This window comes from Pseudopipra pipra, chromosome 9 (assembly GCF_036250125.1).
Source record: "Pseudopipra pipra isolate bDixPip1 chromosome 9, bDixPip1.hap1, whole genome shotgun sequence".
Taxonomy (NCBI): Eukaryota; Metazoa; Chordata; class Aves; order Passeriformes; family Pipridae; genus Pseudopipra; species Pseudopipra pipra.
Genome location: NC_087557.1, coordinates 1,417,145 through 1,433,439, shown reverse-complemented (window position 1 = coordinate 1,433,439; position 16,295 = coordinate 1,417,145). Strand labels below are relative to the sequence as shown.

Below are 16,295 nucleotides of genomic sequence, written 5' to 3'. Positions count from 1 at the left end.
ATTTTACAGCCAGAAGTCTGACTCCAAAAATTCCATACGGACGAAGATTCCTCCCACACAAAAGGTGCCAGGACAGAAAGCTCTTGCTGCCCATGGAGTGCCCAGGCTGGCCAACAAAGTGCACCAGAAACGATGAAGGCAAGGGCTTTCTTTCCTGGGGAAAAGGGCTGATGTTCACTTGAAGGAATCCTAGAGCCGAAATAGGAAGTCCAGCTAAAAAAATTGAATACGGACGAAGATTCCTCTCAGACAAAAGGTGCCAGGAGAGAAAGCTGGGCTTGTGGCCACCTCCCAGGGCCAGCTTCTCAGGGATCCCCACAGCTCCAGGCTCTGCCCATCCGCTCTGCTGCAAGTGTTGAGGCTCCAGCAGAACCCCCCAAGGCCAAGGGCCTTTTGGGCACTTTCCCTTCCGCACTGCACCTTTGGGCAAGTGTTGTGGAGCACAAGGGCCCTTTTTCCCCTCTTCCCAGATGCCCTGTGGACACCAGGCACCAAAAAAAACTCCTGAGCCTCTGTGTATGCTGAGAGGAATTTCTTAGTCTCAAGCTGGGGGAACAGGAACATGTTGCGCAGAGGGGTCTGTCCTGCAGGCTCAGGTGGTTCCATCAGACGGGGTTCCCAGGATCAGTTCTCCGCTGACCTCTGGCAGAGGAGCCTCCCTTCTGGAGGTGATCTTCAAACTGCTGGAACCTGGAGAAGACTGAGGTCTCTGGACAGCTCTTAGGATTTCCTGGGTTTGACGTGCCAGGCTTTTGACAGCAGCGCTGTCGGGAGTCATGCCTTCAATAACTAAAGAGAAAAGAACAGAGCCAAGGTCAGAGAGCAGATCTCTGGTGAGCCAAGAAGCCCCTCCTGCCAGGACCATCCCCCCAGCTCTTGCCATGGCCAGGAGGGAGCAGGGCCCAACGGGATCAGGCAGGAGGTGCTGGCCCCCAATCCCCCCCGTGCCCCTGAAATCTCTCTCTGCTCTGCCCAAGCCGTTCCTCATCTCTGCAGGGAGCAGAGCCCTGCGCAGCCAGGGCAGGATTGCAGCTCCCTGCCCAGGCTCTGTGCTCCCCTCAGCAGCCCCCCTGCCCTCACTCACCGTCAATGGCGATCTGCAGCTCTTCAGGCTGTCCCTTCAGGTACCTGCCGGCGATCCCTGGGAACACAGACCCTGTCAGGCCCCAGCGGCACAGCTCCCCCCCGGCGGCGCTGCCGGCCCGGCCACGCACCCTCCTGCCCTGGCAGGGCTGAGCCCGGGGCCTTCCCGCCTCGGGACTCCCCAGGGCTGGGCTGGCACAGGGCGGCAGCCGCCAGGGCACTCGGGGCTCCCCAGCACATCCCTGGGCCGCATCCTGCTGCCGCTGCAGCAGCCGGGGCTGGGGCCGAGCTGCAGCGGGGCGGGGAGGGACCTTGTGGCTCACCGATGAACCTGAGGGCCGCCTCTCGCACGGGCTCCTGTGGGCTCTCCAGGTACGACAGGGCCTGGTGCAGGTACTCGACCGCTCTTCTCTTGTCCTTTTCCAGCTGCAGAGAGCGGCAGGGCACGGAGGGAAGGGTTGGCTGGGGCTCTGCCCCTTGGCCGGGCGCTGCCTGCGCCCAGCACTGGCCTCCCCTGCCCGCACAGCCCTGAGGCGCGGGCAGCAGCCGCTGGGGCCGGCTTTGGAGGGAGCAGAGGGCTGGCTGCTCCCCTGCAGCCGCGGGGCCGCCCTGCCCCACAGCCCAGCTGGGCCGGGGCTCCAGCGGCACCCTGGCTCGGGGGCAGAGCAGCCTGCAGAGGAGCCCGCACGCCCCAGCAAGGCAGCAGCGGGTGGGGCGCAGGCTGCTGTGCCACGGGTGGGTACAGCAGTGGGCAGGGGCACAGTGCCGGCCCCGCACTCTGGGCATCGGGGACTGCGGCTTTGGGGTCGTCCTTACCAGGCACTCACTGAACCTCCAAGGCTGCTCTGCCTTCAGCAGCTTCACCAGATCCTTTCTCTTCAGCAACCCCACTGCACGAAGCAGCGCTTCCCGAGAGGCCTGCAGAGCAACAGAGACCAGGACATGGCACTGCAGCCCAGGGCACGGGACCCGTGTCCCTGGACCACGGCCAGGAGGAGACTGGAGCCTTTGAGGTGCCAGGGCAGGAGACAGCCCAGCCCCCTGCTGCGGGGACACCAGACCCTGCAAGTTCTCACTTCTGCCACGTCCTGGTTCTCATTATGCCAGTAGAAAAAAAGTGGGAGCAGGCTGTGGATCACATGTGTCTTCAGGAGTTGTTTACTCTTATCCACTCCCAACTCCATCACCTTTCGGAAGAGGTGAATGGAGAGCAGCTGCATATGGATGTTGTCCTGATGGAAAGGAAGAGGAAAAGACCTCAGCACCGGCTGCTCCAGGCCCACCAGGGCACAAGCCTGCAAGTCCACAGGCCACAGTTTCCTGGCAGCACCCAGCGCCTGGGGTGGGGGGCACAGAGCCTTACGTGGCCAAAGAGTGTCTGGAGCAGCTCAGCCAGCCGCAGGGCAGTGGGGGTGGAGATTGGGATGTCTCTGTCCTGGACTTGATTGATGAATAGAGAGAGGACCATCCCCACCAGCTCTCTGTCTGTATACCACAGTAGCTCCACGAGGCTTGGTGTCAGGCTCCGCATGCCGTCAGCCTGTGTGGAACACAATGGTGTGCTGTGAAGCCACGAATCATGGAATCCTAGAATATCCCGAGTTGGAAGTGACCCACAAGGATCACTGAGTCCAACTCCTGGCCCTGCACAGGACCATGCCCAACAATCCCGTTGTGTCCTTGGGAGTGTTGTCCTTGAGCTCTGGCAGCCTTGGGGCTGTGACCTCTTCCCAGTGGGGCCTGTTCCAGTGCCAGAGCACCCTCTGAGTGAAGAAGCTTTCCCTACTCCCCAAGCTAAACCTCCCCTTGGCCCAGCCAAGCCCAAGCGATTGCGCTCCCCAGCCCCAGGCTGCCAGCACAGCTTCAGCCAATTGCCCCCTCCTCACCATCCCAGGAGCCTTGCTCAGCACCGTGAGGCCTCTCAGCACCAGGCGATGCATCTCTGCGCACTGGCTCCGTGCAAGGCGCCTGGAAAGGATCTCCAGGACGCTGTCTCTCCATTGGGTTATGTCCGGGCAGTCCAGGATCTGAAAGGCACGGAGCAGTGACGGGGTGCCCGGCCGGCAGGAGCCCAGACCCGCACCGGGCTGGGCCCAGGCAGCAGCACAGGGCACGGCACCGTCCCGGGCAGCTGCGGCTGCGAGAGGGCAGAGAGGTGGAGGCAGGTCAGCAAGGCAGCGCTCGCCATCAGGCTCACCTCCACCAGGAATGCCATGGCAGGAAGCTCCCAGCCGGGCTTCTCCCTGCTGAGCAGCCTCAGCACGCCGAGGGCAATCGGGTAAAACAAGGGGCTCGAGGCACGGCGCATCTCCCTGCCAGGGGGAAACAGGCACCATCAACCCTGAGCCGGGTGGGCCAACCTCTCCCAGGACTCACTGACAGAGTCCTGGTCTTTCCCCACCAGTTTGGGAGGGGACGAGGGCTCTCTGGCAGGCAGCTCCTCCTGCGCACCCGCCTCTCCCAGCCTTTGCCACTCTGCTCGACCATCCCTGGGTGACAAGGCCCTCTGGCCCACGACCACGGGCACTGCGTGGAGTGCCCCGTGCAGAGGGCAGAAATGACAGGGGCAGCGGGGACAAGGGGGTCTCACCTGGCCAGCAGACCCACTGCGTAGTGGTGAGTGTCAGAGTTGAGGAGCGTGTCCCAGCCATGCTTCTGTTCCATTGAGAGCACGACATCCTCACACTCAATGTGACAAAGCAGGGTCTTCAGGGTCAGCACTGCAAACCTGGGTGCAGAGCAAAGCCCGGGTCACGCTGGGAGCCCTGAGCAGCCCCGAGGGCATGAGAGGGTCAGGAGGACTGGGACAGAGCACCTCTTGGAGTTTGTTGGAAGGTTGTATTGCTTCTGGCATTCCCTCCACAAGGTGTCAACTTCCTCTGGCATCTGCTCTGGGCTGATGGAAATCTGGAAGAGCAGATCCGCGAGGAGGTGGGGGGAATACTTTTTCAATGGCTCTGGGCGCTGGAGCATCTGGAGAATCTCCCAAATCACCCTGGTTGCCTGCAAAAGATAAAGCACCCGGACACAGCTCTCAGTGCCCAGATGTCCATGTGAAAGAGCCCAGGTGTGGGAGGGAGAGGCCAGGGAAGACGCAGGGGCAGCCCCCAGCCTGGTGCCCCTGAACCCGCCCCTAAGCCAGGTTTCCAGCCCAGCGCCTGAGGCAGGGAGATGCAATGCTCTGCTCGGGGAGGGTGGAGAGCTGCTGGAGAAGCGACCTGTGGGCAAGTAAAGTCCAGTTCCAGAAACTCACAGCCAGGGCAAAGACATTCGTTTCGTCCCCGTCAGAGGTGGACATGCTCAGCCATGGCCAGTACTCCATCACACGGAGCAGCTGTGGCAGAACCTTCTCCACTGTCCTTCCCGATGAGGTGATGGTCTTCCACAGGGTTGCAGCAGCTCTGTGGGACCAGAGTTCTGTGTCAGGGGGGTGCTGGCCAAAGTGCCTTGAGGAGCAGGGAGGGACCATGGCAGCAGGATGGAGGCTGACATGGCAGGGCTGGGAAACAGAGGTTCCAGATGGTCCTGGAACTCTCCATCCCTCTGGCAGACCATGTGGGACAGGATGGACAGGGTGATGTGCTCTGAAGGCTGGTGAGCCCCGAGCCGTGAAGGCAGGGAGGCCCTGTACCTGTCACACGATGGGGCACAGCGCAGGAGGGTGAAGACAACATCAGCAGGGTGTTCATCAGTCACCCTCAGAAACTCCGCCAGCAGCTTCTCTTCTGGAGTGGCGCTGGCTGTCAGTCTCTGGTGCACATTCCTGACGAAGGCTGGCACCTGGAGGAGGCATGGGGGAAGAGCTGCCAGCTTGCCCAGCTTCCCTGACAAGTGCTTCCCTTCCCACCACGCTGTGCTGGCCTCAAAGGCTGAGAGGGCCCAGGGGAGCTGGCTTGAGGGGCCACAAGCCCCTGGAGTGGCTTGAGCCTTGGGTGCAGGCTGCTTACTTGCTCTGGACTGGAGACACCATTCTCCTCAAAACTATCTGGAGTGGGAGCATAATTCACACTCTCCCTGGGCACGAGGTCAGTGTCTGCAGTGCCCTCGGTCATTGCAGTGTCGGCCTCCGCAGTGAGATCGGGCGGTGCAGCGCCAGAGTTTGTGGGTTCATCGGTCAGCGGGATGTCAGAGATTGCAGTGCCATCGATGGATGGGGTGTCAGTGTCAGTTGTAGCAGCAGTCATAGCAGGGACAGACTTTGTTGCATGAACAACTGGCAGGGTATCACAGTTTCCTGTGCCATCAGTCAGTGCGCTGGTGACATCAGGGTCTGCCTCGAGCTCAGTCGGGCTGGGGTCAGGCTGTGCCATGACCTCAGTCGGTCTGGTTGTGTTCCTTTTGCGCCGAATGCCCAAGAATTTCAGAAAGGCCTGCAGAAGAACGGAGAGCAGGGAAGAGAGGGATGTGCCATGGTGAGCTCCGCCAGCAGTGCCAGGCTGAGCAGGGACAGCAGGCCCAGCCCAGGAGGCCATGGCTGCAGGTACCTGTGCTGCCCTGCGGAAGCGTCCACGGGGACGGTCCTGCTCTCGTGTTTGGTCCTGTCCTGGATCTGGGAAAGAGCGAGAGCGGTCAGAGCTGAGGGGCTGCGGGACAGGCCGGAGAACACGGCCCAGCCCTGCGCTCCACAGGCAGGGCCAGCCCCGGGATGCCAAGTGCAGGGAGCTGCCGGGGGAACAGTCCTGGGCCCTCTTCCCTCCTGCCTTTCCCTGGCCATGTCCACAGAGGACGGGGTGGGATGAGGCAGAGCCGGCTGCAGCCACCAGCCCTGTGGCCCAGCTGTGCCACTCACCCTCCTGCAGGGGATGCAACTGCTCCATCTTCTCCGGGTGCTGGGTTGGGTCAGCTCCAGGGCCTTCCTTCTTCTTCCGAAAGGGCCTGAGCAGGCTCAGGCGTCTTCCCGCCATCTGGTCTTGAAGGCACCTGCAAGAGAGAGACACCTCGGAAGATCTCCGGGTCACCGAGTCCGGCAGGCTGCCCTCGAGGCCACCTACCGCAGGGATTGGAGACTCCGGAAAATTTCCGGGTCCCCAATCCTGCGGTCTGGCCTCGAGGGCACCTCAAAGAGAGGAAAGCCTAACAAACGGTATGGGTCAGCAAGTCCTGAAGTCTGGGCTCAAGGACACCGGAAACACAGAAAAGCCTAGCAAACGCTAGGGGTTAGCAAGTGCGGCCTCGAGGGCAGCTGCCGCAGGGATTGGGGACACCTCGCAGAAGCTCCGTGTCACCAATCCCGCAGTCCGGCCTCGAGGACGCTCACACCACAGAAACACCACCAAAACGCTCCGGTCAGAAAGGAAGGAGTTGGCTGCGTGGGGGCTCCACACAGCACAGCTCTGTTCCGTCCTCCCGTCGCCTGCTCCTAGGAGCACTGAGGCGTGGCCACCTCCCCACCAGTACTATGTCCTCACGTGTCACAAAGGGCCCTGTGACACCCTGCCCTGTGCCATCCCACCGTGTCACAAAGGGCCCTGTGACACACTGCCCCGTGCCCTGGGGGCTCCCCCAGCCCGGCCAACCTGCCCCAGGTGGGAAGGAGTCCGTTCTCCAAAGTATCTAAGACAGCTGGACATGAACTTTAGGCACAGCTGAAAAACTAAGCAAACCCTCCCCTGCTGGCACGGGCTCCCTGGGAGAAGTGCCGGCTGGTGCCCTCCCGAACACGGGGCTGTGACACACAGAAGGAACGTGGGGGCGAGGGCACCAATGCTGCTGCCACCCCATTGCCCAGGGCTGCACCAAAATCAGCAGCTCTGGCAAGTCCTCACCCAAGGAGACCTGCCACTGCCCCGAGTCCTGGCAGGGCTGGTGCCCGTCTCCTGCCCCACAGAGCTGTGTCCCCGGGGCACTTCTCTGCCCCAGGGCAGCCAAAGCCAGCGGGCACAGATGTCTGTGCTCTTGCAGGGGGCTGTTGGGAGCGGCAGCTGGAGCAATTGGTGGCCCTGCTCGGCAGCTGTCAGAAGGCAGAAGCACTTTCTCCTTGGGGGAATGATTTTTTTTCGGGCAAGTGATGAGCTGCAGCACAAAACTCCCCTCGGTTGCTGTCTTTTGCAGGAAGATTAGATTGGTCAGACATCCTGTCAAGTTTCCTTGTGTTCTTTGGACTTTTTTCTTGCATTCTGCAAAATAAAAGCTGCCCAGCCTGGTGTTCAAAGCTCCAGTTGCTGTGTGTCCGACTGTGACTCCCAGCTGATCTCCAGGGCACTGGGGAAAGTGAAGGGGACAGGGAGAACTCAGGGATGCAAACCTGTTCCGTGTCTCTGATTAGGGTGCCGGCCTCCTGAAGGAGCAGCCAAGACAAGTGCTGGCAGCAGACACCTTCTGCCAGTTGCTGCTCTCTCATGGACACAGGGCACACGTGTTGCCATGTGTTGCTGTGGGAGTTAGGTGCTGAAAAAATCTCCAGAGCAGTTAATTAGGGGTGAGATAAGAAAGGGTTTATTTTGCCAAGGCAAAGATGTTACAAGACGCATGCCCCTGTGCCCGAGAGGTTACATTTTTATAATACCATCCATCCAATCCCAGATGTGTCCACCTTGTGGCCTTTACTCTAGACCACCCCGGGTCCACCCCCTGAAAATGGTCTGGGGTGTGTTTCGGGACCCTCTGTTCATCCCATCTTCATCTTCATCAGAGCACAAAGGGTACATAGTCACCCAGTTTTTGACCGTGTTCTGTGGTTTAGGCCCTGATATGCTGTTCTGCCAACAATCTAGGCCTTGCCTTGACAAAAGACTAAACAGTTCTACTGGATTCAGGGATAGGGGTGATACAGGGAGCATAGAATGGGGTAAGAGGGTTAAGAAATGTGTAAACAAGGGTGCTAGAGGGAAAGGGACAAAGGAGGGAGGGTTGCTGCTTTTAAAATCTACTTATAAAACTTATGAGGCTTACCAATATTAGAAAAATAAAAAAACATTAGGGGCTTAAGGCATCACACGGGTGCAGAACACTTGATGCAAGAGCAATGGGGGGCCGTGCACTGGTAGGGAATGGGCTCCAGCACGCCCAAAGTAGGATCCTCCAGCAGCAAAAGCTGAGCCATCTTTGCAGATGTTGGTGGGGCTGGGGGAGACCCTGGGGGGAAAGGGCTGTTGTTTGCTTTTTCCACGCTTGCAATCAAACTGCCAGCCTGACTCCCAAAATTCCATAGGGATGAATATTCCTCCCAGACAAAAGGTGCCAGGAGAGAAAGCTCTTGCTGCCCATGGAGTGCCCAGGCTGGCCCACTGAGTGCACCTGAAATCCAAAGCTTCCAGGCTTTCTTTCCTGGGGATAAGGGCTATTGTTTGCTTTTTTCAGCCCTGTGCTGAAATTGCCACTCCTGCCACCCACGCCCTCACGCATTGCCCTCGCTGCTTCCCACTCCCTTGTCCCGGCAGGGCCTCCGCAGCCCCTCAACCCTTCAGGGCCTCCCAGTGCCCCGTCCCCTCAGGCTCTCCCCCAGCCCCCACGACCGGCCCGGCAGCGGCGCAGCCCTGAAGGAGCTCCACGGGAGCTGGCTCAGGAGGCACCTGCCAGCCCTCAGCAAGCCAGACAGCAACACACGGGCAGGCCACAGATGCTGCTTCCTGGCTGGCACAGGGCTTGTGGCCACCTCCCAGGACCAGCTTCTCAGGGAGCCCCACAGCTCCAGGCTCTGCCCATCTGCTCTGCTGCAAGTGTTGAGGCTCCAGCAGAACCCCCCAAGGCCAAGGGCCTTTGGGGCACTTTCCCTTCCGCACTGCACCTTTGGGCAAGTGTTGTGGAGCACAAGGGCCCTTTTTCCCCTCTTCCCGGATGCCCTGTGGACACTGGGCACCAAAAAAAACTCCTGAGCCTCTGTGTATGCTGAGAGGAATTTCTTAGTCTCAAGCTGGGGGAACAGGAACATGTTGCGCAGAGGGGTCTGTCGCGCAGGCTCAGGTGGTCCCATCAGACGGGGTTCCCAGGATCAGTTCTCCGCTGACCTCTGGCAGAGGAGCCTCCCTTCTGGAGGTGATCTTCAAACTGCTGGAGCCTGGAGAAGACTGAGGTCTCTGGACAGCTCTTAGGATTTCCTGGGTTTGACGTGCCAGGCTTTTGACAGCAGCGCTGTCGGGAGTCATGCCTTCAATAACTGGAAGAGAAAAGAACGGAGCCAAGGTCAGAGAGCAGATCTCTGGCGAGCCAAGAAGCCCCTCCTGCCAGGACCATCCCCCCAGCTCTTGCCATGGCCAGGAGGGAGCAGGGCCCAATGGGATCAGCCAGGAGGTGCTGGCCCCCAATACCCCCCGTGCCCCTGAAATCTCTCTCTGCTCTGCCCAAGCCGTTCCTCATCTCTGCAGGGAGCAGAGCCCTGCGCAGCCAGGGCAGGATTGCAGCTCCCTGCCCAGGCTCTGTGCTCCCCTCAGCAGCCCCACTGCCCTCACTCACCGTCAATGGCGATCTGCAGCTCTTCAGGCTGTCCCTTCAGGTACCTGCCGGCGATCCCTGGGAACACAGACCCTGTCAGGCCCCAGCGGCACAGCTCCCCCCCGGCGGCGCTGCCGGCCTGGCCACGCACCCTCCTGCCCTGGCAGGGCTGAGCCCGGGGCCTTCCCGCCTCGGGACTCCCCAGGGCTGGGCTGGCACAGGGCGGCAGCCACCAGGGCACTCGGGGCTCCCCAGCACATCCCTGGGCCGCATCCTGCTGCCGCTGCAGCAGCCGGGGCTGGGGCCGAGCTGCAGCGGGGCGGGGAGGGACCTTGTGGCTCACCGATGAACCTGAGGGCCGCCTCTCGCACGGGCTCCTGTGGGCTCTCCAGGTACGACAGGGCCTGGTGCAGGTACTCGACCGCTCTTCTCTTGTCCTTTTCCAGCTGCAGAGAGCGGCAGGGCACGGAGGGAAGGGTTGGCTGGGGCTCTGCCCCTTGGCCGGGCGCTGCCTGCGCCCAGCACTGGCCTCCCCTGCCCGCACAGCCCTGAGGCGCGGGCAGCAGCCGCTGGGGCCGGCTTTGGAGGGAGCAGAGGGCTGGCTGCTCCCCTGCAGCCGCGGGGCCGCCCTGCCCCACAGCCCAGCTGGGCCGGGGCTCCAGCGGCACCCTGGCTCGGGGGCAGAGCAGCCTGCAGAGGAGCCCGCACGCCCCAGCAAGGCAGCAGCGGGTGGGGCGCAGGCTGCTGTCCCGCGGGTGGGTACAGCAGTGGGCAGGGGCACAGTGCCGGCCCCGCACTCTGGGCATCGGGGACTGCGGCTTTGGGGTCGTCCTTACCAGGCACTCACTGAACCTCCAAGGCTGCTCTGTCTTCAGCAGCTTCACGAGATCCCTCCTCTTCAGCAACCCCGCTGCACGAAGCAGCGCTTCCCGAGAGGCCTGCAGAGCAACAGAGACCAGGACATGGCATCGCAGCCCAGGGCACAGGACCCGTGTCCCTGGACCAAGGCCAGGAGGAGACTGGAGCCTTTGAGGTGCCAGGGCAGGAGACAGCCCAGCCCCCTGCTGTGGGGACACCAGACCCTGCAAGTTCTCACTTCTGCCACGTCCTGGTTCTCATTATCCCAGTGGAAAAAAAGTGGGAGCAGGCTGTGGATCACATGTGTCTTCAGGAGTTGTTTACTCTTATCCACTCCCAACTCCATCACCTTTCGGAAGAGGTGAATGGAGAGCAGCTGCATATGGATGTTGTCCTGATGGAAAGGAAGAGGAAAAGACCTCAGCACCGGCTGCTCCAGGCCCACCAGGGCACAAGCCTGCAAATCCACAGGCCACAGTTTCCTGGCAGCACCCAGCGCCTGGGGTGGGGGGCACAGAGCCTTACGTGGTCAAAGAGTGTCTGGAGCAGCTCAGCCAGCCGCAGGGCAGTGGGGGTGGAGATTGGGATGTCTCTGTCCTGGACTTGATTGATGAATAGAGAGAGGGCCATTCCCACCAGCTCTCTGTCTGTATACCACAGTAGCTCCACGAGGCTTGGTGTCAGGCTCTGCATGCCGTCAGCCTGTGTGGAACACAATGGTGTGCTGTGAAGCCACGAATCATGGAATCCTAGAATATCCCGAGTTAGAAGTGACCCACAAGGATCACTGAGTCCAGCTCCTGGCCCTGCACAGGACCATGCCCAACAATCCCGTTGTGTCCCTGCGAGTGTTGTCCTTGAGCTCTGGCAGCCTTGGGGCTGTGACCTCTTCCCAGTGGGGCCTGTTCCAGTGCCAGAGTACCCTCTGAGTGAAGAAGCTTTCCCTACTCCCCAAGCTAAACCTCCCCTTGGCCCAGCCAAGCCCAAGCGATTGCGCTCCCCAGCCCCAGGCTGCCAGCACAGCTTCAGCCAATTGCCCCCTCCTCACCATCCCAGGAGCCTTGCTCAGCACCATGAGGCCTCTCAGCACCAGGCGATGCATCTCTGCGCATTGGCTCCGTGCAAGGCGCCTGGAAAGGATCTCCAGGACGCTGTCTCTCCATTGGGTTATGTCCGGGCAGTCCAGGATCTGAAAAGCACGGAGCAGTGACGGGGTGCCCGGCCGGCAGGAGCCCAGACCCGCACCGGGCTGGGCCCAGGCAGCAGCACAGGGCACGGCACCGTCCCGGGCAGCTGCGGCTGCGAGAGGGCAGAGGGGTGGAGGCAGGTCAGCAAGGCAGCGCTCGCCATCAGGCTCACCTCCACCAGGAATGCCATGGCAGGAAGCTCCCAGCCGGGCTTCTCCCTGCTGAGCAGCCTCAGCACGCCGAGGGCAATCGGGTAAAACAAGGGGCTCGAGGCACGGCGCATCTCCCTGCCAGGGGGAAACAGGCACCATCAACCCTGAGCTGGGTGGGCCAACCTCTCCCAGGACTCACTGACAGAGTCCTGGTCTTTCCCCACCAGTTTGGGAGGGGACGAGGGCTCTCTGGCAGGCAGCTCCTCCTGCGCACCCGCCTCTCCCAGCCTTTGCCACTCTGCTCGGCCATCCCTGGGTGACAAGGCCCTCTGGCCCACGACCACGGGCACTGCGTGGGGTGCCCCGTGCAGAGGGCAGAAATGACAGGGGCAGCGGGGACAAGGGGGTCTCACCTGGCCAGCAGACCCACTGCGTAGTGGTGGGTGTCAGAGTTGAGGAGCGTGTCCCAGCCATGCTTCTGTTCCATTGAGAGCACGACATCCTCACACTCAATGTGACAAAGCAGGGCCTTCAGGGTCAGCACTGCAAACCTGGGTGCAGAGCAAAGCCCGGGTCACGCTGGGAGCCCTGAGCAGCCCCGAGGGCATGAGAGGGTCAGGAGGACTGGGACAGAGCACCTCTTGGAGTTTGTTGGAAGGTTGTATTGCTTCTGGCATTCCCTCCACAAGGTGTCAACTTCCTCTGGCATCTGCTCTGGGCTGATGGAAATCTGGAAGAGCAGAGCCACGAGGAGGTGGGGGGAATACTTTTTCAATGGCTCTGGGCGCTGGAGCATCTGGAGAATCTCCCAAATCACCCTGGTTGCCTGCAAAAGATAAAGCACCCGGACACAGCTCTCAGTGCCCAGATGTCCATGTGAAAGAGCCCAGGTGTGGGAGGGAGAGGCCAGGGAAGACGCAGGGGCAGCCCCCAGCCTGGTGCCCCTGAACCCGCCCCTAAGCCAGGTTTCCAGCCCAGTGCCTGAGGCAGGGAGATGCAATGCTCTGCTCGGGGAGGGTGGAGAGCTGCTGGAGAAGCGACCTGTGGGCAAGTAAAGTCCAGTTCCAGAAACTCACAGCCAGGGCAAAGACATCCGTTTCGTCCCCGTCGGAGGTGGACATGCTCAGCCATGGCCAGTACTCCATCACACGGAGCAGCTGTGGCAGCACCTTCTCCACTGTCCTTCCCGATGAGGTGATGGTCTTCCACAGGGTTGCAGCAGCTCTGTGGGGCCAGAGTTCTGTGTCAGGGGGGTGCTGGCCAAAGTGCCCTCCTTGAGGAGCAGGGAGGGACCATGGCAGCAGGATGGAGGCTGACATGGCAGGGCTGGGAAACAGAGGTTCCAGATGGTCCTGGAACTCTCCATCCCTCTGGCAGACCATGTGGGACAGGATGGACAGGGTGATGTGCTCTGAAGGCTGGTGAGCCCCGAGCCGTGAAGGCAGGGAGGCCCTGTACCTGTCACACGATGGGGCACAGCGCAGGAGGGTGAACACAACATCAGCAGGGTGTTCATCAGTCACCCTCAGAAACTCCGCCAGCAGCTTCTCTTCTGGAGTGGCGCTGGCTGTCAGTCTCTGGTGCACATTCCTGACGAAGGCTGGCACCTGGAGGAGGCATGGGGGAAGAGCTGCCAGCTTGCCCAGCTTCCCTGACAAGTGCTTCCCTTCCCACCACGCTGTGCTGGCCTCAAAGGCTGAGAGGGCCCAGGGGAGCTGGCTTGAGGGGCCACAAGCCCCTGGAGTGGCTTGAGCCTTGGGTGCAGGCTGCTTACTTGCTCTGGACTGGAGACACCATTCTCCTCAAAACTATCTGGAGTGGGAGCATAATTCACACTCTCCCTGGGCACGAGGTCAGTGTCTGCAGTGCCCTCGGTCATTGCAGTGTCGGCCTCCGCAGTGAGATCGGGCGGTGCAGCGCCAGAGTTTGTGGGTTCCTCGGTCAGCGGGATGTCAGAGATTGCAGTGCCATCAATGGATGGGGTGTCAGTGTCAGTTGTAGCAGCAGTCATAGCAGGGTCAGACTTTGTTGCATGAACAACTGGCAGGGTATCACAGTTTCCTGTGCCATCAGTCAGTGCAGTGGTGACATCAGGGTCTGCCTCGAGCTCAGTCGGGCTGGGGTCAGGCTGTGCCATGACCTCAGTCGGTCTGGTTGTGTTCCTTTTGCGCCGAATGCCCAAGAATTTCAGAAAGGCCTGCAGAAGAACGGAGAGCAGGGAAGAGAGGGATGTGCCATGGAGAGCTCTACCAGCGGTGCCAGGCTGAGCAGGGACAGCAGGCCCAGCCCAGGAGGCCATGGCTGCAGGTACCTGTGCTGCCCTGCGGAAGCGTCCACGGGCACGGTCCTGCTCTCGTGTTTGGTCCTGTCCTGGATCTGGGAAAGAGCGAGAGCGGTCAGAGCTGAGGGGCTGCGGGACAGGCCGGAGAACACGGCCCAGCCCTGCGCTCCACAGGCAGGGCCAGCCCCGGGATGCCAAGTGCAGGGAGCTGCCGGGGGAACAGTCCTGGGCCCTCTTCCCTCCTGCCTTTCCCTGGCCATGTCCACAGAGGACGGGGTGGGATGAGGCAGAGCCGGCTGCAGCCACCAGCCCTGTGGCCCAGCTGTGCCACTCACCCTCCTGCAGGGGATGCAACTGCTCCATCTTCTCCGGGTGCTGGGTTGGGTCAGCTCCAGGGCCTTCCTTCTTCTTCCGAAAGGGCCTGAGCAGGCTCAGGCGTCTTCCCGCCATCTGGTCTTGAAGGCACCTGCAAGAGAGAGACACCTCGGAAGATCTCCGGGTCACCGAGTCCGGCAGGCTGCCCTCGAGGCCACCTACCGCAGGGATTGGAGACTCCGGAAAATTTCCGGGTCCCCAATCCTGCGGTCTGGCCTCGAGGGCACCTCAAAGAGAGGAAAGCCTAACAAACGGTATGGGTCAGCAAGTCCTGAAGTCTGGGCTCAAGGACACCGGAAACACAGAAAAGCCTAGCAAACGCTAGGGGTTAGCAAGTGCGGCCTCGAGGGCAGCTGCCGCAGGGATTGGGGACACCTCGCAGAAGCTCCGTGTCACCAATCCCGCAGTCCGGCCTCGAGGACGCTCACACCACAGAAACACCACCAAAACGCTCCGGTCAGAAAGGAAGGAGTTGGCTGCGTGGGGGCTCCACACAGCACAGCTCTGTTCCGTCCTCCCGTCGCCTGCTCCTAGGAGCACTGAGGCGTGGCCACCTCCCCACCAGTACTATGTCCTCACGTGTCACAAAGGGCCCTGTGACACCCTGCCCTGTGCCATCCCACCGTGTCACAAAGGGCCCTGTGACACACTGCCACGTGCCCTGGGGGCTCCCCCAGCCCGGCCAACCTGCCCCAGGTGGGAAGGAGTCCGTTCTCCAAAGTATCTAAGACAGCTGGACATGAACTTTAGGCACAGCTGAAAAACTAAGCAAACCCTCCCCTGCTGGCACGGGCTCCTTGGGAGAAGTGCCGGCTGGTGCCCTCCCGAACACGGGGCTGTGACACACAGAAGGAACGTGGGGGCGAGGGCACCAATGCTGCTGCCACCCCATTGCCCGGGGCTGCACCAAAATCAGCAGCTCTGGCAAGTCCTTGCCCAAGGAGACCTGCCACTGCCCCGAGTCCTGGCAGGGTCGGTGCCCGTCTCCTGCCCCACAGAGCTGTGTCCCCGGGGCACTTCTCTGCCCCAGGGCAGCCAAAGCCAGCGGGCACTGATGTCTGTGCTCTTGCAGGGGGCTGTTGGGAGCGGCAGCTGGAGCAATTGGTGGCCCTGCTCGGCAGCTGTCAGAAGGCAGAAGCACTTTCTCCTTGGGGGAATGATTTTTTTTGGGCAAGTGATGAGCTGCAGCACAAAACTCCCCTCGGTTGCTGACTTTTGCAGGAAGATTAGATTGGTCAGACATCCTGTCAAGTTTCCTTGTGTTCTTTGGACTTTTTTCTTGCATTCTGCAAAATAAAAGCTGCCCAGCCTGGTGTTCAAAGCTCCAGTTGCTGTGTGTCCGACTGTGACTCCCAGCTGATCTCCAGGGCACTGGGGAAAGTGAAGGGGACAGGGAGAACTCAGGGATGCAAACCTGTTCCGTGTCTCTGATTAGGGTGCCGGCCTCCTGAAGGAGCAGCCAAGACAAGTGCTGGCAGCAGACACCTTCTGCCAGTTGCTGCTCTGGCATGGACACAGGGCACACGTGTTGCCATGTGTTGCTGTGGGAGTTAGGTGCTGAAAAAATCTCCAGAGCAGTTAATTAGGGGTGAGATAAGAAAGGGTTTATTTTGCCAAGGCAAAGATGTTACAAGAGGCATGCCCCTGTGCCTGAGAGGTTACATTTTTATAATACCATCCATCCAATCCCAGATGTGTCCACCTTGTGGCCTTTACTCTAGACCACCCCGGGTCCACCCCCTGAAAATGGTCTGGGGTGTGTTTCGGGACCCTCTGTTCATCCCATCTTCATCTTCATCAGAGCACAAAGGGTACATAGTCACCCAGTTTTTGACCGTGTTCTGTGGTTTAGGCCCTGATATGCTGTTCTGCCAACAATCTAGGCCTTGCCTTGACAAAAGACTAAACAGTTCTACTGGATTCAGGGATAGGGGTGATACAGGGAGCATAGAATGGGGTAAGAGGGTTAAGAAATGTGTAAACAAGGGT

General features: G+C 60.7%; 1 protein-coding gene and 1 pseudogene across 1 annotated transcript; both read right to left on the bottom strand.

The window, feature by feature from the left end:
• Positions 1–515: 515 nt before the first annotated feature.
• Positions 516–6,692, bottom strand: LOC135418600 (maestro heat-like repeat-containing protein family member 6). The gene is made up of 16 exons (XM_064664031.1): positions 6,354–6,692; positions 5,873–6,223; positions 5,568–5,632; positions 5,031–5,453; positions 4,715–4,863; positions 4,337–4,484; positions 3,899–4,086; positions 3,674–3,811; positions 3,281–3,395; positions 2,970–3,110; positions 2,447–2,623; positions 2,160–2,315; positions 1,900–2,001; positions 1,407–1,509; positions 1,085–1,141; positions 516–789 (listed from the first exon to the last, which is right to left on the bottom strand). The coding sequence occupies exons 2-16, from the start codon at positions 5,985–5,987 to the stop codon at positions 593–595; spliced, it is 2,274 nt and encodes a 757-aa protein (XP_064520101.1). The 5' UTR covers positions 5,988–6,223; positions 6,354–6,692; the 3' UTR covers positions 516–592.
• Positions 6,693–8,906: 2,214 nt separating this feature from the next.
• Positions 8,907–15,255, bottom strand: LOC135418599 (maestro heat-like repeat-containing protein family member 6; annotated as a pseudogene).
• Between the last annotated feature and the right edge of the window lie 1,040 nt (positions 15,256–16,295).

Excerpts from the sequence above, each read along its gene's own strand:
- LOC135418600 (XM_064664031.1), bottom strand. The coding sequence starts at position 5,987 with ATGGCGGGAAGACGCCTGAGCCTGCTCAGGCCCTTTCGGAAGAAGAAG. Across the intron at positions 4,864-5,030 it reads GTGTCTCCAGTCCAGAGCAA|GTGCCAGCCTTCGTCAGGAA; the intron begins GTAAGCAGCCTG and ends TGCCTCCTCCAG. Across the intron at positions 1,142-1,406 it reads GGCGGCCCTCAGGTTCATCG|GGATCGCCGGCAGGTACCTG; the intron begins GTGAGCCACAAG and ends CTGTGTTCCCAG.